This window comes from Malaclemys terrapin, chromosome 21, assembly GCF_027887155.1.
Source record: "Malaclemys terrapin pileata isolate rMalTer1 chromosome 21, rMalTer1.hap1, whole genome shotgun sequence".
In the NCBI taxonomy this organism is placed as follows: Eukaryota; Metazoa; Chordata; order Testudines; family Emydidae; genus Malaclemys; species Malaclemys terrapin.
The window spans coordinates 7,172,889-7,197,784 of NC_071525.1; the positions used below are offsets into that span (position 1 = coordinate 7,172,889).

Sequence of the window (24,896 nt, forward strand, 5' to 3'; positions counted from 1 at the left end):
ATTGGTTGTGACAAAATTGGCATTTTACAAAAAAAAAAAAAAAAAAAGCGCCTTGTGGAAAAGTTCCTGACCCAGCGGCAGTGCTCACGCCTTCGTTGGAGAGTGTGCGCGTTGCTGACATCCCGGCACAGTCTGTGTTAGATATTGGTGTTAAACCGGTGTCAGCAAAAGCCAGACTGCTTGAAAGAGATGGCCTAAAATAAAATCCTTCTGCTTGCAATTGCTCAGTCGCTTGCGATGTCATAATCACAGTCATTCTCTATCTGACCGTTATCAACACAGCAAAAACTTTTAAAGGAAGAATCATTTTAATACGATGCATTCAGGCTTTCTTCATCCATCACTAAACAACCAAAAAGGACACAATCCCAACCCCCGCTGCCCCCGACTTTGCAGATCACCTTTAACTGCAGCAGCCCATCCCCTGGTTGGTTTACAGTTATCCTAAGGAATTACACCCGGATCCCCAGGGGTCACTATAAACCCAAAGAAAGATGCTCAGGTTCGCAGAGGTGTGGCTGCACTGAAAAACGCCCGGGGGTAAAATTCTAAGCAGAGTTGAGGAGGTTATTTCAGAGGAGAAACAAAAAATATATACATGTGGATTATGCATGTGCTCTGCAGGTCTAAGACCAAGCCCATGGGATGGGAGCACAGACCTGGATCTATCCTCTCTATAAAGTGAGCTGTGGTCAATCAGGGATATAATTAGCACCTTATTAGGACAATAACAACAGACAGCCATTCTACAGAACCTTCCATCCAAGATAGCATAAGCCACACCCACCCAGCGTAGTGTTCTCTCGTCCCCCGTTAACGCTGGATAGGCCACATACAGAGTTGACGAGCCTGCTACACCGCTGGCTAATACGGCAGGTCAGATTCCTAGAGCAGAGCCCTTGAAAAAACATCCAACTTCGATTTAAAAATGGTCAGCGATGGAGAACCCGCCCCGATCCTCAGAAAATTGTTCCGATCATTCATTCCTCTCACCTTATTGCCAGTCGGAATTTGTGTGGCTTCAACTTCCAGCCGTTGGATTGTGTTCGAGGGAAGAGCCCATTGTTAAATATTTGTTCCCTACGTAGCTGCTGAGGGAGTGTAATCAAGTCATCCCTTACCCTCCTCTCTGCTAAGCTGACTAGACTGAGCTCTGGAGTCCGTCGCGATGAGGCAGTTTTCTAATCCTTTAATCATTCTCGCGGCTCTTCTCTGAACCCTTTCGAATTCATCCACTTCCTTCTTGAACCGTGCCCATCAGAACTAGACTCCATATTCCGGCGGCCGTCGCACCAGTGCCAAATGCAGAAGTAAAATACCCTCTCTGCTCCTACTCAAGAAAACTGTATGCATGGAGATTAAGTAGCAACTTACCAAAATCGCAGAGACAGGGTTAGAACCTAGGCATCTGAACTACCCGGTCCCGCTCTCTAATCTAACCACTAGATCACACTGCTAGTGCAACCCAAAATCATGACCAGTGCCCTCCTCTCCCCAGTCCACATATCCAAAGTTTCTACTGAACAGCAAGATCAGGATACCTGATCCTGTCTGTGCTTTCCCCATTCCGTCTTCCCCCTAGTGAATTCGCCCTGCAGAATCTCCTTGTGGGATGGAGCGCCGAGAACCCACCACTAATGCAGAAATGCTCTTTGCCCTTCCGAGGCTGAAGTTTGAGTCATCACACGCTTTGATGCAAACTTCATCCCCTAGAGACACAGGCTCTGCTCTCGGTTATGCCCGTGTAAATCCAAGGGGCCAGATTCTTAGCTGGCGTCAACCACTGCTGACGTCAGTGGAGTTAGGTTATGCTGATTTGCCCCAGCTGAAAATCTGACCCATTGACACCAATGGAGACACTCCACATGTAACAGAGCAAACCAAGTCCTGGAGTCTCATACAAGTCAGCTTCCCAATGTGCCCCTGCCACGTATCCCCACAATGGACCACAGGTTCCAATTAGTGTTATGTCATGCATGTAGGTCAGGTGCAGTTCTCCTCCCCCCTCCTTCCCCCTGCTGTTCACCTCAAAAGCCTGGCTTAGCTGGGGACATTCTGGCTTGGTGCAGCATGCAATGGGGCTGGTAGGATAGTGTCCACTCCATTAGCAGAGAACCACCCTACCCTGACTGCAAATATTTGCAGAGCTCATAGCAAACCGAGGACATGAATAAAAGACAATAGGTAGTAAATGCAAAATCTAGAATATCTTTGCTTTGATGATCTCTGCTTGCAAGGCGCCAGGAGTCCAGGGCCTGTTTATCCCCCGTGCTGCTACTATCTGGGAGTGCCTTCACTAAGTCAATGAGGAATTAGCCCAGAATCTTACTTTCCATTCCCTGCTGCCTAACGTGTCTGTTCCTCCTTTGCGTTGATCAGGGAGCTCGCGCTGGGAAATGGATTGATCATCAAAAGGCAGGAAAGAATTTTGCAGGATTCAAAAAGAGACAGGGAGGGTCAATTATAACCGAATTGAGTTGGCCGAATAGAATTCGCCCCCTTTCTCCTCGCAAGCTGGAGGCTGGTGGGCCTGATCCGGATCTCATGTACATTGGCTTTCTGAGGCATAACTCTCTTCTCTCGTCTACACTCCTGTGACTGTGAGCGGAATCAGGCCGTTTGCTTCTAGGCACGTTGTCCGATTCGGGAAGTTCACGGCCTCGTGGATCTAAACGCAAGAGCCGAGTTCTCCTCTCTCACCCCCGTGTAAATCTGGAGTGTCTCCGAACTGGCACAGGTGTAACCGAAATGGAGATCCAGGGCCGGATCCCCAGCTGGTGCGAACGGTTGTAGCTCCCCTGACGTTGATGGTGCTGTGCTGGCTTATCGCAGCTGAAGACCTGGCCTGTGGATTTAGGCACTCATTCAGCCACAACAGTCAAACTGGAGGGAGCTCACATTACTCCTTACAGCTTTGCGTTGTCACCGGGTAACGCCTCCTTAACCTGATTTGGGCCCATCCGGGTAAGAGGCTGATTCCTGCGCGAGTGTCCTATCCACACACTGGTGCAGCCTGCTCCGGACACCAACAAGCTCTGAAAACTCACAGACGACCCTGGAAACTCAGTTGCAGGAGTAAACACAGACGCGATGGCAGCATAGGATGATGGGGAAGTAAGACACAGGCTAAACAGAACACCGGGTGCCATCTGTGCAGCAGCACGGCCTAGAAATCCTACTGCAATTATTTATTAGCTCTGGGGGTGTTCAAAGGAGTCCGGCACCCGATTCCCATTGAAATTCACAGTCCCTTGGATGATTTTGAAAGCTCCAGTCTAGATTTCTAAAATCCACCTCTCTACAGGGAAAGTTTATATCCTTCTCTTGGGCACAGAGACTTCACATGGCCACCTAGAATTCATGCAAGGCCATTAAAAGCTACTTATGTTCTAAAAAAAAAAAAAACAAAAAAAACCCAAATCTCCCACTTTTAGACCAGCTGCGTTTTGGGCCGTTTCCGGATCCACCGCAAAGACTGAGTCAATTCCATTCATGGTTAAGGCCGGCTGAAAAATTTCCACCGGTGCACCATGGCCAATTGGCCATAGCGCTTCCAATCACGCACAAATTCCCCTCACCAAGAGACGAGACCGTGGTGCATCATGGGAGATGTAGTCCAACTAGGAAGCCCATAGAAGGGCACTCAAGGTGACTGAACTACAACTCCCATGAGGCACCAGATATTTTAATTTTTGATTTTTTTGCTGAAAAGTTAAAAAAAAATTCCATGGAAAATGAGTTTTGTTTTGATTTTTCCCTAAGCAGTTTTACCAGCCGTACAGGCTCCCTTCCACAGGGCGGTCTCTGAAAGCCTGACCTGAGAGCTCAGTCCCGGTCGCCTTCACTCACAAATGCAGACCCCCCACGGGCGGCTATTCACACGAGTGAAGGCTGCAGGAGTGGGCCAGTCGTGTTCACCTTTAAACGGCTCAAGCAGCCTATTGGCCCACTTCTCCACTGCCATGCCATGTGCACCAGCGCAACACGAAAGTAAACCCACATGCTCACTTTGCACTGGTGCAGACAGATCACGCATGATGCAAGGCGGGGAGAATTGGGCTCTGGGCACAGATCATTTCTGTGTCTTTTCCAACATGGCTCAGCCAGCCAAGCACTCTCCCTCCCACGTTGCACTGAAAGGTCACAGCAGGTCAGTGACTGTACCGATCTCAGAGGAGTTCTGCCAGGAGTCATGCGGCTGTGAATTGGGCCCTCCCTGTCCCAGCAGACATTGAATAGGAAAGGTCATGAAGAAGTTAGCCATGCTGAGTAAAGGGGCAGCTACATCCCCGTGGTTTCAGAGGCCGCGATACCGATCTCTGGGACTCCGGCGTGTGCCAGGAGCTGCACCCCTGCAGTCACCGGGATTACACCAGCGCGAGTGTCAGACCAGGTCAGACTCTACCAGCCTGATTCTTGGTAACACCCAGGCCCCTTCGCAGTGCTCTGGCAGTACAAGTGAGCCTGACAATGGGGAACCGCCCCCCTTCCCTGGCTACAGTGGAGCTGGCGTCAGGGCTCTGCAATGGCCTTGCCCCCTACGGTGGAGACCAGGAGCATGCCCAGAGTACCCTGCGTAACAGCGATTCTCCACTTCCCAGGGCCCACTGGTCGCCATGGGGATCAGAACATAGTGTAGAGCAGCTTCTGGACTGATCTAACTTACACTGTTGGGGGGGGCCAGGCAAGCCTCAGAACACAGGGAGCACAAAGGTGGCTTAAAGCCACCCTGTTTGTCAGTCCCCCAAGTGCAGGAATGGAGCAGGCCCCATCAACTCAAGCTAACCCCACCCCCATAAAAATCAATGGAGAGAAAAGAAGAGCAGAATACATCCCGATGGCAATTCTACATCTCCATTCTCCAAAAGGTGATGGGAAACGAGAGAGCTGACTGAGCCGCAAGCCAAGCCAACCCTCCCCCCCCACAGGAGACAAAGACCTTCATTTAGCCGAGTGTTTACAAGAAGAGGACACACAACATACAGTCGCTCACTCTACCAGCACAACAATCCCCAGCCAAGAGAGGTAGGTTGGGGCAGGGGTGGACATCAGTCAAACCCAGGTGCCATGTAGAACAGAGTTTACGCTGGCCCGGCCCAGGGCAGCTCCCCACCCAAAGGTCCCGTGCTACGTCCAATGGGCAAGGCAGTCTGGATTTAGGCTTTGTTAAAGGCCGCCAGAACAGCCCAGATCATCTCCGTGGCGCTGGCTTTGGTGGCCTCCACGTCAGGGTCCAAGTCCAAGAGGTCCTTTGACCTGTTCATGGCCGTGTTGTACTTGTCGTCCGCCAGCGGGGTGAAAACGTTCTCCAGTACGTCCGAGGAGTGGGCCAGCACCAGCAAGGCCAAGGTCCTCCTGTCCATGCGGTGCGGGTCGTTCACCCACCGGTCCAGGACGCTTTCCTGCAGCTTCTTGAGCAGACGCTGCTTCTCGGTGGTGTTGGTGACCGGGTGGGTGGTCATGTCGAAGAGCAGGAAGTTCTGCTTCTCCGTGGTCAGGATGCCCTTCTCCACCAGGTTCTTGGCGATGCGCTCCCGCACGTTGCGCAGCTGGTACTGCAGCTTGAAGGGGTTCCAGGTCTCGCCTGCGGGACGGGGAGCCGAGGTTTGCTTTTTAGTGGCAAAATCAAGGCAATAGGTGGGCATCCCCCCCACCCCGCCCTGCGCCACGACATCCCCGGGAGAGCTCGGATACTGCACCTCAGCCACCCCTGCAATGCTGTTCCAGTCCTGGGACCCTCCACACCGCTCTGCCCGTGTACTTCAAGCCTCTTCCCGTCTGGGGCCCCTGCCCAGTTCCCGCAGGACACCTTCAATTTGATCCATAAGCCCAGACACAACACGTGCCTGCTGATAGTTGGGGGGGAGGGGGGAAAAGAGGGGGAGCACCCTGGAACAGCACCAGTCATGTCCACCCCCAGGCAACCTCTCCCCCATCCCGGAAAGCAGCAGCCCCTCCCTACGGCTCCTAGCTGTTCCTCCTGCCTCTGCCCTTCTCTCTGCCTGGCGCAGCCCGCTGGCTCAGCTGCCCCACAGGGAGGGCAGGGGCGGGCCTGGCTGCACCAGGTGACCGAGCAATCTGGGGGGGGGGGCATAGGACCCTGCACCCCCCACCCCCACGTCACCTTTGCCTAAGCCCCTGTGCTATTCCAGTACCAGGCTCCACACAGTTGAGCCGATGTTCCTCAGTACCGACCCACAACCCACTCATTAATGCACTAGCTGGAGTCCTGCTAGGGAAAATCTGTCTTCCCGGGAGGCTGAGCCCAGCTGCAGTGTCTGTGGACTTACCCTTAAAGGCCTAAGGACACGTCTACGCTATAGCCACACAGCCATAGTGTAGAGGCTTCCTAACCTCGATAGAAGGGGTTTTTCTGTCCATGTCTTTAATCCGTCTCCCCGAGGGGCTAGGATCCTTCCGTCAACCAGGGTGACTTAACTACGGCGTTCCGGGCACAAAGGTTCCCACAGCCCAGAGCCACAGAGCTAGATGGAGCTAATTTTTACATGTGAACCAGGCCTAGGTGAGGCTGAGTATTTAGGAAGCAGATCCGCACAGAGAAAAGCACAAAGGTTGCTCTGTCCAGACCAGAGATGAGCATGAACCCACCCATGCAACCTGCCAGCCTGGATTCCAGCCCAATCAGGGATGAGATCAGCCCCGGGCGAGATAAGTCTGAACGGCCATGAGAGGGGGAGCGCGTGGCCTCTCCAGCACGCTGCACCGCCCTGACCGGTTTAGTCCTTAGGCCGGGGTGGGCAAACTTTTGGCCCGAGGGCCACATCAGGGAATAGAAATTGTATGGCGGGCCATGAATGCTTACAAAATTGGGGTTGGGGGTGAGGGCTCCGGGGTGGGGGTGAGGAGTTTGGGGTGCAGGAGGGTGCTCCGGGCTGGGATTGAGGGGTTGGGAGGGGGGGGAAATCAGAGCTGGGGCATGGTGCAGGCTCCAGGTGGCGCTTACCTCAAGCAGCTCCCGGAAGCAGCGGCATAGCCCTTCTCTGGCTCCTAAGCGGAAGCGTGGCCAGGCGGCTCTGTGCGCTGCCCCATCCACAGGCACTGCCCCTGCAGCTCCTATTGGCTGCAGTTCCCGGCCAATGGGAACTGTGGGGGCGGCACTTGGGCCGGGGGGCAGCGTGCAGAGCGGAGCCCTCTGGCTGCCCCTATGCATAGGAGCTGGAGGAGGGGGGCATGCCGCTGCTTCTGGGAGCCGTGCGGAGCAGCCCCCGATCCTGCTCCCCAGCTGGAACACTGGAGCGGGGCAAGCCCCAGACCCCGCTCTACAGCGGGAGCTCGAGGGCCGGATTAAAATGGCTGGTGGGCCGGATCTGGCCCACAGTTTGCCCACCCCTGCCTTAGGTGATCAAGCAAGAACAAGCATAAAGTGGCTCATGGCAGAGCAGGCCACCGGGAAGCGGAGGAGGCGCCGTTCAAGGCCAGGCCTTCATACCTGTGAGCAGCTCTATCCATGACTGGACTGTCTCTGCAGGCTCTGTGGCTTTGATGTGCTTAAGGGTCTCATCTAGTAGGACGTCGCCGGTCGGGGTGTCTGACTTTAAGAGCACCTACGAGGACAAAGACAGACACACAGCTTGAGGCTGGATCCCGGACTGGCTGCCGTCCCTCTATCCCAGAGACGACGTGGCTTGATCCTGCTTTGGCTGAGAGCTTTGAAACTGGTTCTAACGGGAGAAGCCCAGGAAGCATCTTTGACCAAGATCAGCAAGATGCCAGGGCACGTGTAACCCACTGTGCTGCATGGGCTACATGCCCCATGCTGGGCCCAATCCACAGAGGATAGGACACTGCTACAGCCCATGTGACGCTACAAGGGACTCTCAGACCCACTGAAGCAATGAGGCATTGTCCAGTGCATAGAGCACAGGACGGGGCGTCAGGACACCTGGGTTCTATTCCCGGCTCTGGAATGTCCTTGTATGGATTCAGTTATCACGTGCAACTCTGAACACAGGCACGGGCTCAAAGCCAGCGTTACGCCAGACTAATGGAGTTACAACCGTGAGAGCGAAAGGAACATCAGGCCTATGTGCCGAGAGGAAGGCTGGCCCAATGGTTAGAGAACCCGGCTCTCCAAAGCTAGTACAGTTCCCTGCTGTGACATTCTATACCTGGGGGAGCGCTGTGACAGATTTTCATTACCAATCTGCCTGTACCCCCCATACCCCTCAGTTATATACAATTGTGATCGTGCATATAAAGTAGGCCATGTAAGGTATCAGGGGAAAGGTTATGATCTGGTGAAAGTCACTGTTCTATCTAAATATGTATGTCATCAGTGCATATGAAGTTACGAGATTGTGTTGGATGGTTGTCACTAAAGCACGCTGTAAGTTGGGGAACTGGCCAGATATTAGCTCCCCAGAGGCAACAGCAAGGAAAGTAACCAACACCCGGGCAGGTGTCAAACAACCATCAACAGCCCTTGTCCAGAAAGGGAGCTCCAATGCAATGACTCACCTGCATGAGGCCACACCAGGGGAATTGCTCAACCTTGCCTGGGGACTCAGCAATGCCCCCAGACATGCCTGGACTTGTGTGCTCCAAGCACATGGGACTGAGGGTATTCAAATTCAAATAATGGAGATATCCCATCTCCTAGAACTGGAAGGGACCTTGAAAGGTCATTGAGTCCAGCCCCCTGCCTTCACTAGCAGGACCAAGTACTGATTTTGCCCCAGATCCCCAAGTGGCCCCCTCAAGGATTGAACTCACAACCCTGGGTTTAGCAGGCCAATGCTCAAACCACTGAGCTATCCCTCCCCCCAGGGAAAAAAAGTAGGAAATAACACAGGGACCCCATGCTTGGCCTTTCTCCTGCCCCCACCTATGGCCTTGGCTACACTCGGGACTTCACGGCGGCGCTGTGAAGCGCGAGTGTAGTCGCAGCGCTGTATGTACTCCACCGCTCCGAGGGGAATTACACTGGCGCTTTACAATGCTGTACTTGCTGCGCTTGGGCCTTGGCTACACTTGCAGCTGCACAGCGCTGTGAGGTACACCTGTCTTCGTGCAGCTGAGGAGGGAAAAGCGCTGCAGTCTGTCCACACTGCCCGCTGCCAGCGCAGTGGGGTGGCCACACTTGTAACATTTGCAGCTGTGTTGGGAGCGGTGCATTATGGGCAGCTATCCCAGCATTCATGTGGCTGCAATGTGCTTTTCAAAACAGGGGTGCGGTGGGGTGGATTGTGACAGGGAGTGTGGGGGCAGAAAGAGTGCTTTTTGGAGCATGTCAGCTCTCTATTTTGCAAGTTAACTCCGGGCCCCCTGCTCATTCATTCACTCACTCAAAGCAAGCTGCAATCTGTTTGCTTTTCTCTGTGGGACGAGCTTTGAAACCAGCCCTTCCGCATTCCTGCAGCCGGTCACAACAATGGAGAGGATTGGCCACTTGACAAGGTGATTAGACACCTGTGAGTCGTAGCCATGGTTATTCCTCTCGGAGATGTGGAGTACCTGCAGCGGTGTACCCAGGGAGATACAGCGCTGTAAGTGCCCTGCCAGTGTGGACGGGGAGTGAGTTACAGCGCTGGGGGAGGCTTTACAGCGCTGTAACTTGCAAGTGTAGCCAAGGCCACAGGGGGGTGTTTTTTCACACCCCTGAGCACAGCAAGTTGCAGTGCTAGTGTAGCCAAGGCCGATGCTGCAAGCAACAAGGACACTCAGAAGACTCCAAAGGAGGAGACCGGCCTAGACAAACCTGTATCTTAAGGACTGCAGTATCCAGTGTGGGGGAGAAAAACTGCTTAATTTAGATGTTACCCAGTCTAATAGGGTTGAGGGTTTAGACTGCGTGCTGATATTTTATTTTATTTTGGCAATGACGCTGACTTTTTGCCTATCACTTATACTCACTTAAATTTATTGACTACAAAGGATAGATTTTTTTAACTGTTATCTTTGCCCGTGTGTTTGCCTGACGTGTTTGGTAAGGGTGTTTGCTCAGGTTTACAAGGGCTGGGATATATCCACTTTCCACTGATGAAGTGGTGAACCATTTAATAAATTTAAGACGGTATATTCCCGAGGGCACAGAGCTGGGAGGTTTGGCTGGTGCCTTTCTCGTTGTGATTTAGGAGTGGTTCTGGGAGCATTCATGCAATCTAGGTGGGTGGGGGACTCCACATGCTGTTGTGCTGAGTGAGAACAGGGCCTGGAGGGGTTTGCTGCTTGTCACGAGCAAGGCATTGTGAGAGACAGCCCAGGCTGGAGAGTTAAGGGGGCACAACGGTCCCACAGTCCCAGGCTGCACCCCGGGGATCCCATCACACCTGGTCTGCTACAGACTCGTTGGCCCAGTCACTTAGCCTCTCTGTGCCTCAGTTTCCCCATCTCTGTACTGGGGATGACAGCCCTGCCCTGCCTCCCAGGGGTGCCTGAGGATTAAATGCATTAATAACTGAGTGCTCAGGTGTTACGGCGCCGGAGGCCACAGGAGTGCCTGAGACATCCATCTGGACGTAAGCTGCTATTGTCCATGCAAATCATCGTTATTCCAGAGGCACAAGAAGGAGAGAGATGCCTCCCCACCCCCTCCAGACAAATACAGGCCTGGCTCACTCCCCACATCTGACCCTGACCGCCTACCTTGCGGCCTCCTCGTCCCGGCCTCTCCGTCATGTTCTTCCTCCAAGCCCGCAGACGGGGCCCGATCCCCACAGTGCCCCCCCGTTGTAAATCTAGAGTCACTCCATCGCTTTCCTTGGAGCGACTTCGGATTTACCCCTGCGGCGCTGATCAGAACCAGTGTAAACGGGCTTGATTCTCCATTGCCCCGTGCCGTCGTTGACCCGGGTGCAGAACGCTCACAGGTTGGGACGGTGGCGTTCTGTAGCCAGGTCACACCGGGCTACATGACTGCAGGGCAGCGGGGAATCAGGCCTCATGGGTCTGAAAAGGTAGGGGGAGGGGATCTCCCCGAGGCTAAGGGCCTTGTCCTCCTTGTTGGCCCAACAGGCACAGAGACCGACCCCCGGGGCAGGGTACCTTTCTGTCCAGCAGCCTTTTCTTCCTCATGGTGAGCGGCTCCAGCTGGATACGTCCGCGCAGGGCCAGCTCGATGAGAATACCGCCGCGCAGGCCCGAGGAGATGCAGTCGTTCCAGAAAGACGTATAGCCCTGAGGAGGGAGAGCGGGGGAGGAACGCCACCGGCATTAGAAACAAAGGAACCCTCATGGGACCGAATCATCAAGAGATCACTACAGCTCCTTTGTAGCCCACCCAGCCCTCCGAGGAACTGAAGGCAGCTCAAGGCCCTTCACTTCTAACAGCTAGGGATAATAGCACCACCTAGCCCTTTTCTAGCACTTTCCATCAGCAGATCTCAGCGCCCTTTACCATGGGGGTCAGGATCACCACCCCATTTCACAGATGGGGAAACCGAGGCACAAAGCGGGGAAACGACTTGCCCGCAGGTCACCCAGCAGGCCAGAGGCAGAGCCAGTCCAGCTACGGAGTCTCCAGTGGCAAAGGCCCGCCCTTTGTAGCAGGAGGGTCCAAGTTCTAACCCCGCTTCCCCTACAGCATCAGAACCACTGCAATGTTCCCCGGGTTGTGCAGAGTCGAGAGCCCTCAGGAGCGCGTGGAGTCGAGAGGAAAGACAGAAGAGCCAGCGGTTCTGAAACACCAAGGCCCCTCTTCCAGCAAAAGCCCACACGGGGCAATAGCCTGAAAGTGGCTTTTTTCATATGATGGCTCCAGAGCAACACTAGGCACCCCCCCAAAATGGACAACAGGGCCCGATTTTCAGAGATGCCGAGCAGCTGCAAATCCAAGCTTATTCAAAACCCCTGAGCGGCGTAACTTGTACCGACGTAAGCTGTAGCGTGTACATAGCCTAGCAAAGGGCAGATTTGCTCAGATAGAGAGACTTGACCAGCACAGTGTTAAAGGGTTGGGCCAGCAACCTGCTTCGCCTCCGGGAGCCAACGCTCAGCAGCATATCACATGCCCTTCGCCAGCTGGCTCGGGTTACAGCAGAACCTACTTCCTGCTCCAAAGCAGGTTTCTTCAAGCACGTCCAGGTGTTTGCAGAGCAGAGGGGAAGTTTGCGCCAGCCCCGGCCTCTGAAACCTAGCCTAGGAGTTGAGTAAGAGTTTTGAAAACTAATCTGACTGCTGGCCTGCCAAACCGGCTCAGAGCAGAGCCCTGCAGCAGTGCTGGACTACGACTTGGACTCCCGGGTTCTATTCCCACTCTGCTACTGAGCTGTTAGATGACCTCAGGCAAGTCACTTTGCCTCCGTTCCCCTTCCCACCTAGTCTATACATCTCAAGGATGGTCTCATACTACGCATACAGGTCCTTGATCTCAGGGGGAACTACTGTAACGTAAATAAGAAGTTTCACGCTTCTGCAATTCTGGGACTAGTCAACATTTGAGAGAACAAACACCATGGAAAAGATTTGAGAGACAGATGTTAAGGTTTGCATAGGCTTTGGATGTGACCCTATAGAGAATTTTATTCTTCACAATAGGGGGAAAAAAATCAAATTAACCCACTACAGAGCACAAGTCTCAATGCAGTTCTATAGGTTTGAAAGAGTTCAGACCCGTAGGAAATGCTACAGGACCTTTTCCCATAAGGGACATTGCTTTCAGCATGGTGGGGCAAGGGGGGGAGAAGACGACAAGAGAGAGATTGAGTATCTGACTGTAATGGTATCATTGCTTGGTCCCGTTTGCCTGCCCACCACCAATTCTTCCCCCTCAGCATTAAACCCATGGGGAAGCATGCCAGAAACACCACCATCCACCCTTTTTTACAATGACCTAGAACTGGGTCAGCAGCTGACACGAGAACTAACCAAGGAGCAGTAACGGTTTCCATCAAACCAGCTTTCCCAGAGCTTACGAGATTTCTGAATAACGAGGCCGCTCAGGAAAACATGAAAGCCCTGACAACTTCAGACATGCATGCCGAACAATTAGCTGTAATCAGAAATTGCTTGTAAGCCCTGTCGTAAGAGCGCTCCTCGCTGTCCGCAGCTTTATCTTTAAGCCCAAGGTGTACATCTTTGACTAGACTTCTATTAAGGTTTAGATAACAGTGCTCTCCCCAGTGTCCTGTCCGGATTGCACTCTGGCTAATTACATTCTGCCTACTTAAATCCGCCAAGTCAATTTCCAGCTAGCGATGGTATGACTTGCTCGCTTGGGATAGGAACCTCTGAAATTGTTGGGTAGTGTGGCTGCGTGCTGTTAAACAGCCGCCGCTTTCCACCCTAGAAGTGGCTGCATTTCGATCACGGGTTGGGACGTGCTCAACGGGCCAGATCCTCAGCTCAAGTACACTTGAAGTCAGCAGAGCCACACTGATTTACAGCAGCCGAGGGTCTGGGTCTGTGTACCGGTTTATAGTCACACTCTCAGTTTTCTAATGCACTCCGTTATTAACCCTTCATACATTATAGCTATGAGAGACAGTCACTCAGATCACGAGAAATTCACCCGTCTCAGCACCAGGTTCCATACACCCGCCAGAGCCCTACACGGGGCGTGTAAGTGAGGCAAAGGCCTCCACACCAGGGCACATTTCAACCATTAAGCCTAGCTCAAGGGTGTTGAATAATGCCCGCGCCATGTAATAGCAAAGAGCCCGATCCTGAGAAGCGTCAAAGCCCTGCCACTCATCCTGTCTTCAGCATCATGAAGAGAGTAGGACCTAGAGTCGCCAGCCAGATCATGGTCCTTGCCTGGAACAGCTCAAAGGGGGCAGGAAGATGCACAGAGAGGGACCTTGCCTCCCTGCTCCCAGTCCAATGTTCTACCCACTAGATGACACCATTACACCAAATCGCTCCGGAGCAGATCCAAACTGGAGAGTTTAATGTCAGCTGAGCAGAGGAGTATGGGAAATGCAATATACCATAGTCACACTATAACACAGGCACAGGAAAAAGGCCCATGAACAGGACATCCTGAACTCTTATCTTTTGGAAGGCAAGCGACTAAGGATTTGGACGCTGCTCGCAGAAGTCATCAAGGGAGAAGTGTCCAAAAATCAAGAGGAATTTTCTTTCACTACCTCTAGCTGAGGAGACAGATCAGCTGAGCACAATGAGGGGAATCAAATATTTTAAAACCAGCCAGATCACTGTTTGCTGGGAGACCCATTCAAACCCCGCAAATCGTCTCGGTTGCAGTCCCTGACCAACGAAGGCCCTGATCCTGCAGATGAATTCACAGGTTCAAAGGCCAGAAGGCACCGCTGTGATCTCTAGTCTGAGCTCCTGCATGGCCCAGGCCAGAGAACTGCCCCAAAATAATTCCTAGAGCAAAGCTTTTGGAAAAATCGATTTAAAAATTGGCAGATATTTGCGTGCGTGCTTCACTTGCGTCAATGAGCCTGCCCCTAACCACAGATGTCAACAGGAGCTTTGCCATAGACTTCAACAGAGATTGCACCGGTCCATAAAGCTGAACAAGCACATAAAAGTATTTGCAGACTCGGGGTAGGAAGGGTAAGGCCTGAAACAGCATCTAACCAGCTTTCAGGCCTCTGAGTTCCAAATGGATCATTAGGGAAAGATGAATAAACTCTGCAGATGCCAAGTTTTGAGGATTAGAAATGGAATAATAATTTTTAAAAGTATACAGGTTAAAAAAAAAAAAAAAGCAATATTCTGCAGCCTATAAAGGGTTAATCCATAACTCCAAACATCTCTTTATATAGCAAGCCCCGACACACGCACTGGGTGTGTTTCGTAGGGCAGAACAATAAAACGATAGCTTTTAATTGTAACCTTTATTTGCTTTATTCATTTCCTTGTGGCAAGTGATTAAGCAACGCAGGAATCAAGAGTTCAGAGGATCTGCTAGGCGCTTTCTACAAAAGAAACTCTCCTTTTAACCACACATTTTTTTGCTCTCCAGAAAAGGGTTTCAAGTTCACCCTTTATTTTTAAAGCAGGATATTTGCAATCTTTGGATTTCTGTCCAGATTTGGTTTCAGATTATAAATGCCAGACTGATTGCCTACCCTCAGATGGATTGATCTATGACAAAGAGATATAGTGAAGCTGGAAGAAAATGAAATGGCATCATTGGGCTTCCAGACAGAAAACAGGCAACATTTTATTTCTCCTACCACCCCTCCACCTCTTTTTGGTCAAGACTTTCCCCTAAACTTTAGGCTGCATCTTTATTGTCCCTCAACGACTCCATATGAAGCCAGAGCTGTTTACAGGCAGAGAGATGGTTGTTCTTCCTGCTGGCACATCAGATTCAACTGGGATCTGAGAGTCAAGCTGGGTTCTTTCAACTCTGGTCAAAGTGGACCCTCTATACCCTAGCCTAGCATGAGACACACACTAGATATGGTTCAGAAGTATCCTGTGTGCTGAATACACATCAAAACAAGGGCTGTCCAGAAAACAAGAATTACTTTTCAGGAAATATTTTGAAGTTTTGACATTTGTTTCCATTCCGACCAAGATCTTGCAAATTTGAGTGAGTGTGTGTGAGAAGAACACAGAGAGAGAGAGAGAGAGAGAGAGAGAGAGAAATGACAGCAGAATAGCCAACTGCCTAGTGATTATGGCACTCACTTAGGATATGAGAGACCCAGATTCAAGTCCCTGGTCCAAATCAAGCAGAGCAGGAATTTAAACCTGGATCTTCCACATCCCCAGTGCGTTCCCCAACCTCCAGACTACTGGCCATTCTAGAATCTCTCTACTTCACTCTCTCTCTCTCTCTCTCACGCGCACACACACATACAAATGTTGACCAGAAATTCCATCATGGATCCAAGAAATATTCCCGACAAAAGTTTCATCCAAACCAATATGTTCCCACAAAAAGTTTTGGTTTTCACAAATGGGCATTTTGTGACAAAAACCATTTTGTTGAAAAGTTTCCGACAGGCTCAACTCAGAGTGTTTTAAGCAAAAGTGGGCAATTTTTATTCTCCACATTGTATGAATAGGGAAACTGAGGCGCACAGTGGGGAAGTGACTTGCCCAATGCCACACAATGAGTTAGTGGCAGAGCAGGGCATAGAAAACAGGTGTCATAGAATCATAGAACTGGAAGGCACCTCGAGAGGTCATCTAGTCCAGTCCCCTGCACCCAAGGCAGGACTAAGTATTATCTAGACCATCCCTGACAGGTTTTTGCCCAACCTGCTCTTAAAAATTTCCAATGATGGAGATTCCACCACCTCCCTAGGCAATTTATTCCAGTGCTTAACCACCCTGACAGTTAGGAAGTTTTTCCTGATGTCCAACCTAAAGTCATGACAGTTAGTCGGGTGCCATGGCCGCTGGACCACACGATTTCTGCCTTTTCTTTGAGAATGAGGAGAAGAATATCGAGGAGCAACATACAAAACATCAGGTTTTTGGTCCGATCCATCACCAGTGAGACCCCTTTTCATCATATTACAGAAAACTGCTCACAAGAGCTTATCAGCATCGGAGTTACAATCTACCCCACCGGCAACTGGGTTCCGGGAATATTTGTAGGGTGGGGTGGGTGTGAGAAAAAGAGTTTGAGAACCACCGATACCAGCCAACAGGATGGAGGAAGAATTTCACAGCAAGATGGGGCCATATCCAAATCCGCCCTCCTCCCCCCCCCGCCCCGCATTGTTAGCTCCCTAGACTTGGCCCCTTTCCGATTCATCTTCCAGCCATTCTATAAAACATTAACTCAAGAGACAATGCCACATCCCTACAGAAAAGTAGTGTTGCAAGAATCAGTTTGAATGAGCCATTAATTAGGAAAGACCAGCAACATTTTTCAGCCCTGACATCAGAGGAAAGGATAACAGAGTTTCTTAGGGCTGGTCCACACTATAAAATTAGCTCAACCCAGCAACTGGGCTCGGGGCTGTGAAAAAACCCACACCCCTGAGCGATGGAGTGAAGACGGCTTAAGTCCCCATGTAGACAGCGCTAGGTTGATGGAAGAATTCTTCTGTCCACCTAGCTACGCCTCTCGGGGAGGTGGATCAACTGTAGCAGTGGGAAAACCCCTCCTGTCGCTGCAGCGTCTACACTGAAGCGCTGCTGCTGTAGCACTAAGTGCAGACATAGGTTCAGGCATCAGCGGGTGCCGAGTTCTATTTTTGCCGTCACCACACAGTTCCAAATGGGCCTACGCCTGCAGCTCATGCAAAAAGTACTGCAACGAATCTGTGGGCCCCCTTACACCTCCATCACATTAGCCGCTGACCTTCTGTACCTACCCACTGCCGTGGCAGAGACCTCTGTCTGCTTTCTGAATGTGTCTGGGTCCTACAGATAGTCCAAAGGACACATGGTTGAAAGCAGAAGTTCTCAACCCTGGGGGGGGGAATCAAACTTTCTAGGCGGACGTCGCAACGTGGCGCATGGGGTCAGGAATACGATGCCATTCAAGTTTGGCCTGGCTGCCCCCTCCAGTATGCCAGATGGAGGGGCGGCTGGGCCAAATTTGAATGAGTGGCATTGCGACCTGGTGCCCGGGATCACAACGCCCAGGACCACTCATCAATGCTGAAAGAGATTCTGCCCGGCAAACGTTGTGGGTTTTAAGGTATGTGCTTTGACAACATTTCCCAGCCTAGGCAGTTAGACAGCAGGGTCAAAAGACTGATTTATTTAACGCAGAATCCCCTTTATTGGAATCAGTGTATTAATGGCCCCAGGTCCAGCTAGATTACACTGGACAGTCCCATTTTGTAAGGGGGGGCGGGAAAGGGAGAAAGAGCAGTCCAAGTTTAAAAAAAAAGGGGGGGGGGTTGTGGGTTCATGATTCAAAACCGGTTCAGAACCCTGGTTTAAAGCCACCTACCTCGGGCTGACGCTAAAGGGTTTGGCACCAAAAGAGTTAAAGGGAATTAAAGGTCACTGCACTGCTCCAATGACATTTGCACCTGAGCGGCTCTCAAATATTTGCTCTCTGAGGTTATCCCCAGCATCCGGCTTATCACCTGCTTGCCTATAATGTCCTACTTAAATTAGCAACCCTGAGATTTTATTGGTGCTCTTGAACTAGAGACATCGAGCAGCGCCTTATAACCGGGATATTGCCAAACCGAGCCCTGCAGTTTGATTTCCAGAGGCACTGGCTACTGCTGAAGTTACTGGGAACTGTAGGTGCTCAGCACCTCTGAAAAACCAGCCCCCTTGTTTTACAGGGCCTCAGTTTTGAGGACCCAGGAGGCAGTATGACCTAGTGGATAGAGCACTGGAATAGGACTCAGGAGACCTGGATTTTGTTTCTGCCTCTGCCACGTCACCCCCCCTCTCTGTGCCTCAGTTTCCCCATTCATAAAATGGGGAGAATGAGCCTGACCTCCTTTAATATCCGGGGATGAGAAGCACTATGGAAGAGCTAGGGGTTATTATTATTTCAGTGCTGAAGGTAATGCATTACACCCAAAAAACTCTGAAAATATACTCTCTTCAGGCTAGGAGGAAGGATGGCCTTGTGGTGAGGACGCTAGCTGGAATTCAGGAGACCTGGTTTCAATTTCCTGCTCTGCCACACGCTCCCTGTGTGACTCTGGTCAAGTCCCTTAGCCACTCTGTACCTCAGTTTCCCCCACTGTACAATGGGCATAACAGCCCTGCCTTGCCTGGCGGGGGGGTGCGTGATGATAAATACATTAAAGATCATGAGGTGCTCAGATATTACAGTGATGGGGCCAGATAAGTACCTGAGACATCAGGAAGAATCGATCCAAGGGAGCAGACAACTCAGAATAACAGAGTTTGCAACCATTCGCTTCTAGGTCAGCAGCTTACTCTGGGGAGCACCAAATGGCAAAACTAGTTACCAGCTGCTAAGCAGGAATCGAGCTGGCTGTGTCTCAGTCCAGTCCCGGTTGTCCATGTCACATAAAGCCATCCTGCCAAATGGCCATCTCCGTAGAGGGAACAAGAACTGACTCCCCAACAGATCAGGGTCAAGACACACGGGCAGGGAAGCTGGTTGTCCATGTTGCATTTACCCTTCTAAGCGAAGGGCTGTTAAATCAGCACCTTTCACCTCTTGGGGGAACCAATAAAACAGGAGCCGAAAGGCCTCAGCGACGGCAGACTGCACCAGTCCAGCAGAACAACCCGCCTGAAATGCAGCCACAAATAGCCACGTGTGAGCAGAGAGACATATCCAGCAGAGGAATCCATGGCTGTTTTACTCAGGGAATGAGAAAAGCTATGGAAGGACAACGCAGACACAAGGACAAATGGGATGAAGGAGTGACTGCATTGCACTGGTGCTGTGTGTTGAAAAGGCCAGATCATCCCAGATTATGCAGGAACAAAATCTCCGAGCAGGGAACAGGACATTTGGGAAGCAGACAAGGTCTGTCCCACCTAGAATGGGAAGAGGCTGGGGGCTTGCCCTTCTACACCCACTGATGGCCTGGTATCTGCACAGAACTTGGACCCATCTGGAGAGTAAATGTAGAAGGTTTGTAACCAGGAGAAGGAGGTGGTTCCGGAACAGCCTCCCAGGAGAAGCGGAGGGAGGTGGCGGGGGGAAAACACAAACAACCTAGCTAGTTCGAAGACGGAGCTTGATAGGTTTATGAGTGGGAACACATAATGTGGTTGCCTGTGATAGAAGGGATGACAATAACTAGGAAGTCCCTTCCAGACCCGTGTCTCAAATTCGGCAAAGATGCATGCATCTCACTTAGCGGTGATTTTATAACTAGTCTCATGTAGCTAGTGATTTTGTTTGTTTGTTTGTTTGCTTGTTTTTAAAAAGCAGCTTCCTTTCAAATAATAGAGAAAAAAATATTTCCAGCCCTTGGGGCTTCAGAGAGAGGCCTGAAAATGTGCCTTATAAAGGCTCCATCGGAAGATTTTTACGACAATCTTGATTTTGGGTGGGCCTGACTCATGATTTTTGCACACTTAGGGCTGGCAACATTGCACATACTCAACCTTTCCCGCACGAGCAATCCCACTGATTTCAAATGCAAATTTAGGCACAAGTACAGGATCTTGGCCTTAGAGTCTAAGCCCCACAGGGTGGGGACTGTATCTAACTAGAATTATGTGCAGCATCAAGCACAACGAGGACCTGATTTTGATTGGTAGAGCTGGATACGGAACCCAGGAGTCCTGACCCCCAGTCTCTTGCCCTACCCCCTGTGCAAACCGAGAGTCAACCACCTTCGTGGGTTTGAACAATCTCAGACTTCGCGTTACCATGTTAGCAGCCACAAACACAGACAGCCCTTCTGGGGAGCATTGCAGCCAGAGGTGCCAAGGCGTTCCTTTCAAAGACACTGCACCGCCCCATTCCATAGCAAGAAGCCACTCCCGGCTGTGCTGAACAAAAAGAGTACAGTCTAATTATTTTAAATGGCACCTGACTGCAGGCAGGCAGAAGAGATCTGTTGCTTCAGTGAGATGAGCTAATAGCAACTACTAAAGTACTGAATGCCTCGTGCTATAATCACTACAGATCCAGGTTAAGGAGTGCACAAGGGTCACCCTGACTGTTAGATCTCACAGCGGAGAGGAAGCTGTCTAGCAACTGGCTTTCATCATCACGATTTAGTTATATTTAAGGCCCTACTTGAATCGCGGGATGATTGTCAAATAATTGTGGCTGAGTTGCGGACAAGACATGGAAAAAACCAGGGAAAAGTAATAATGGACCTTTATTAATTGAGGAAATTTGGATAAGCCAGAGAAGCCCCATTTATTTAAGAAAAATTTGCTGGAACAATATAAACTCAAGTATTATGCAATGCCTGCTAATTTTTTTTTGTTAACCAGACATTTTGCTGCAGCTATATTACACTCATTAATGCGCGGGGCTGACAGCCCGACCCCAGCCGCTATTAGCTCGGATACATGGAGTTTTACTGTACTAATGGGGGGAAAAAGTGTGTGTTGCAAATCTCAAAAGGTGTGCAAAATCGTGGGACTTTGCAAAGTAAGCTAATTACAATCAAAACGGCTGTGGAAGTCTAATATTGCGGGATCCGCAATATTGCAAATTAAGTAGGTTAGATTAAGTTGGTTATACACCCCTACCTCGATATAACGCTGCCCTCGGGAGCCAAAAAATCTTACCGCGTTATAGGTGAAACCGCGCTATATCGAACTTGCTTTGATCCGCCGGAGTGCGCAGCGCCCCCCTCCCCCCGGAGCACTGCTTTACCGCGTTATAGCCGAATTCGTGTTATCGGGGGGTCACGTTATATCGAGGTAGCGGTGTAGTACAATAGCATCTAGAGGCCTCATTGCACTGCCACTGTACAGCCACACAGTGAGAGACAGTCCCTGCCCCAGAAAAGCTTATAATCAAACAATTTTTAATCATTTGTATTGTGATAGCACTTAGAGGCCAGAGCCCCAGTGTACAAGACAGGCAAAGGGTGGGAGAAAATGCTATTATTCATATTTTACAGATGGGAAACTATGGCACAGAAATATTAAGTGATTTGCCCAAGGTCACACAGAGAATCTGTGGCAGAGCCAGAGCTCCCAAGTCCCAGCCCAGTGGCTTAACCCCAAGACCAAAATTTCCTTTCTGACTTTGCTCTGGTATTGCAAAGATTACAGACAAAATGATGGAAGGAAACTTGCAGGAAGACAAAGCTACCCAATCCACACAAACAAACAGAACCTCCCCCCTGCAGTTTCAAAGTTGTTGGGTTTTTTTCTTCACTTATGTGCTAAAAATACACCACCACCAACCTCTGACCACTATTGCTGTGTGCTGCTAAACAGCTGCTGAGTTACGCCCCAAAGGGGCTTTTCGGTCAGATAATGGAAACATTTCTTTCCTTCAGTTATATGGACATTTTAATCCTGCTGTAGGGCCAGAACTTGCAACCTTTTCTCCCATCAGGGTCAGGCTTTGTTAGTGTCATGTATTTAACGGGCCTTGCCTGTCAAATGAAAGTAACTCCCCCCAGCCCAAGAAAATCCTGTACCGTGCAGATTTGCACATTTTCACCTGCAATATAGATTCGATTTTGCTTCTGTCGCAACGGACGTGCGTGTCTGTTCTTTATAAGTACTATGGAGTGTTCAACAGCTGTTGGGATCCTGCTTGGCATAGATATGAGGCGTTATAATGCAGGTGGAAAGAAGAACTCTTGTGCACTGGGGCAAGGAATTCACTTTTCAGAGACCATTAGGGGAAGCCAAGAATTCCTGGGTCCAATTTCCTATTGCCCAAGGGCCCCTTTGTACAAAGGAGATTGGCACAGAGGGTCTGCAAAGCCGGTTTTAACAAACAACCCTGGTGCCGGTAGCTGCTGCACCTGGCATAGAGCCAGATGTGCCTCTGAAGCAGCCCAGCGTACAAGGCGAGTTGTTCTGCTGTAGGGTGTGGGCGGACCAGAGAAAGGACGGGGGTCTGGCTAGGGTGGACTGGTAGGTTGGCAAATCTATGGGCCATTTAGGGCAGCCCTGGCCTTCGCTGAGGCTGCACGGGCCCCTTAATAGGTGAGGTGTAAATGGCCTCTCCTCTGCCCGTGCGCAGGGATGAATCCGCCCCCTGTATTGGGAGCACGGCCCAGCCCCGCTCTCTCCAAAAGACTCGCAGCTTTCTTGCCTATGGACCCTGTCACAAGGGCCTGGTGCAAAAAAGGCGGAGAGGCATTTTGCTTCTTTATGCCACACCACGTTTACTTCCTAAACAGAGCACCGATCCAACAGGGTCAGGCAGGAAGCAGGCAAAGAACCAATCACAATGGCAAAATGCAACAAGATCCTCCCACTGCCAGGTAGTACAGCAGCAACAGCAGACCTGCCCCGTGGAAGATCACCCATCCAGCCTCTGGGGCAGGAGGGAAAGAGCTGGGGATCCACCATACCCCCTGGCACAGCCGTGCCTTGTTGTGGCCCTGGGCTTGATGCCACTCAGAGGGTGCTTACGCGCCCCTTTGCACAGAGGAACTGCACTAGTGCTGCTGCAAGAGGGGCCTCTGGATCCACAAAGGGGGCAGGCATTGCCCCCTACAGCACTTTCCCACAAGCAAAGCCAGGAGCAGTTGCTTCCATTAATGGCACTGCCCACGTAACACAAACGCTGGCAGCCAAAGACCCGTTACCTCCTTATCCTTCAGTCCCAGGAGCAGCACCTCCTCCATGAGGGTCAGGCGGATATCTTTGGAGTCACCCGACTCCTCCTCATCCAGGTTTCGGTCTTTCGAGTCGTCGTCCTCGCCCTCCAGCCTCTTGTCGGCGTTCTTGCCCACGTCAGCACGCCGCCCTCTGTGAATGAGCGTCGTCATCCTCTCCCACAACTAGGAGCTAGCAAGGGTAACCAAAGGAAGTATCGATGGGTGCACCGGTTCCAGAAAGGATGGCTTAAAGGCACTATATTACAGGGAACTGAAGACTGGAATTCAGGTAGGGCCAGGACAGCCCTGCCCCTTTACAAGGCAAATATTCTTAGTCCAACACTGCCAGGCAGCATTTACAACACAGGAGTGGCTGCATTGCACTGGTGCTGTGTGTTGAAAAGGCCAGATCATCCCAGATTATGCAGGAATGAAATCTCCGAGCAGGGAGCAGGACATTTGGCCAGCAGACAAGGTCTGTCCCACCTAGCATGGGAAGAGGCTGGGGGCTCGCCCTTCTACACCCACTGATGGTCTGGTATCTGCACAGAACTTGGACCCGTCTGGAGACTTAGGGCTTCACATAGGTTTTCATCCTTCCTAGCCTCATGGAGCCAGGCTATTGCTTTCGCTGGAGTCCCTCACTTCTTTAGGGAAGGGATAAATTTAATGAGTAATCCCTGCAGGAGAGGGGGAAATGGAGGTACACCAGAGGGGCTGCCCACCCTGGCCTAATCCTGCAAGTACCCCAAAACCCCAGCTCTCCCCTCTACAGGTTCTAGGGCCAGAAGAGAACGTGCTCGCTCCCTCCCCCGCCCACCTCCATTTCACATAAAAGGGGCTTTTGCTTCCCACAGCTGATGGGACTGCATGGCCCAGTTCCTTAGGTGAGTTAGGGGAGGAAGGAGCTATAGAAAACGAACTGGACTCAGGCACCGAACCTAAGAGGCAAAGGAGATGTTCCCAGCAGCCCCTGTCCATGCTGAGGGGGTCTAGGGAAGAAACACAGGCACCCCCCCCCACACACACACACACACACACACTTCCCACTACCTCTGCCAGGAAAACTTAAATTCCAGCACGAAAAAAAATAATTTAAGAGGGGGAAAATCCTCCCCCCCTGAAATTTACAAATTAAACGAGACCACAGTGAAAATGTACAAGTCACTTCCCAATTATTTAATGTTGGTGCCTAAGAATTTAACCCTTGTTGGAGATTTTCCCCAACCTTACCTGTGACTCTGATCTCCTCTTCTGGGAGGCCTCGTCCACCCCCCCTTCCCCTCTGCTTTGCCTGGTATTAAACTTCTGAGCCCAGAGAAAATAGAAACTTTACTTCCTGGTTGAGCTGGAGCAAGGGGGAGGAAACACATCAGCTTCCGTATCCCTGGGTAACCTATCCTGGTGTTTGTTAATGCCCAACTTTGAGGCTGTTCCTCCAATAGAGATTGCAGGGGGTGGGTCCTTGTTGGTACAGACAAACTTGTAGGGTGGCACTGCTTTGTGTCTTTGTCTTTGTGGACAGCTGAGGAAACCAATAAGAAGATGGGGGGATGGTGGTCGCTTGTCCAGCCCCCAACGCCCCCGACCAATGGCAGATGCAGAAATCACCCCCTTGAAGACTGGAGTCATAAAGGTGGATTGTTGTGAAGCTTGGTAGGATTGTGTTGTGCTGTGTGTACGGCACCTGTGCTATGTTACCTTGCATTGTGTGGGGTGAAATTGTGCAGTATTGCCTCGTATTCTGTACTGTGCAACAGAAGAATATTGCATGGTATCTGATGTTAGGGTGACCAGATGTCCCGATTTTGGGGTCTTTTTTCTTATATAGGCTCCTATAACCCCTCA

General features: G+C 51.0%; 1 protein-coding gene across 1 annotated transcript; it reads right to left on the reverse strand.

Annotated features, from left to right (window-relative positions):
• Positions 1 to 286: 286 nt before the first annotated feature.
• GOLPH3L (golgi phosphoprotein 3 like) lies at positions 287 to 24,407 on the reverse strand. The gene is made up of 5 exons (XM_054011038.1): positions 24,282 to 24,407; positions 23,037 to 23,238; positions 11,005 to 11,136; positions 7,451 to 7,565; positions 287 to 5,584 (listed from the first exon to the last, which is right to left on the reverse strand). Exons 2-5 carry the CDS (start codon positions 23,217 to 23,219, stop codon positions 5,157 to 5,159), a joined length of 858 nt encoding a protein of 285 aa, XP_053867013.1. The 5' UTR covers positions 23,220 to 23,238; positions 24,282 to 24,407; the 3' UTR covers positions 287 to 5,156.
• Between the last annotated feature and the right edge of the window lie 489 nt (positions 24,408 to 24,896).

Bases quoted from the DNA above. Each gene is read 5' to 3' on its own strand.
- GOLPH3L (XM_054011038.1), bottom strand. From the start codon at position 23,219: ATGACGACGCTCATTCACAGAGGGCGGCGTGCTGACGTGGGCAAGAAC. The intron at 11,137-23,036 runs GTAACGGGTCTT...CTCCCTCCTCAG, and splicing joins TGGGACTGAAGGATAAGGAG to GGCTATACGTCTTTCTGGAA. The intron at 5,585-7,450 runs GTATGAAGGCCT...CCCGTCCCGCAG, and splicing joins ATGGATAGAGCTGCTCACAG to GCGAGACCTGGAACCCCTTC.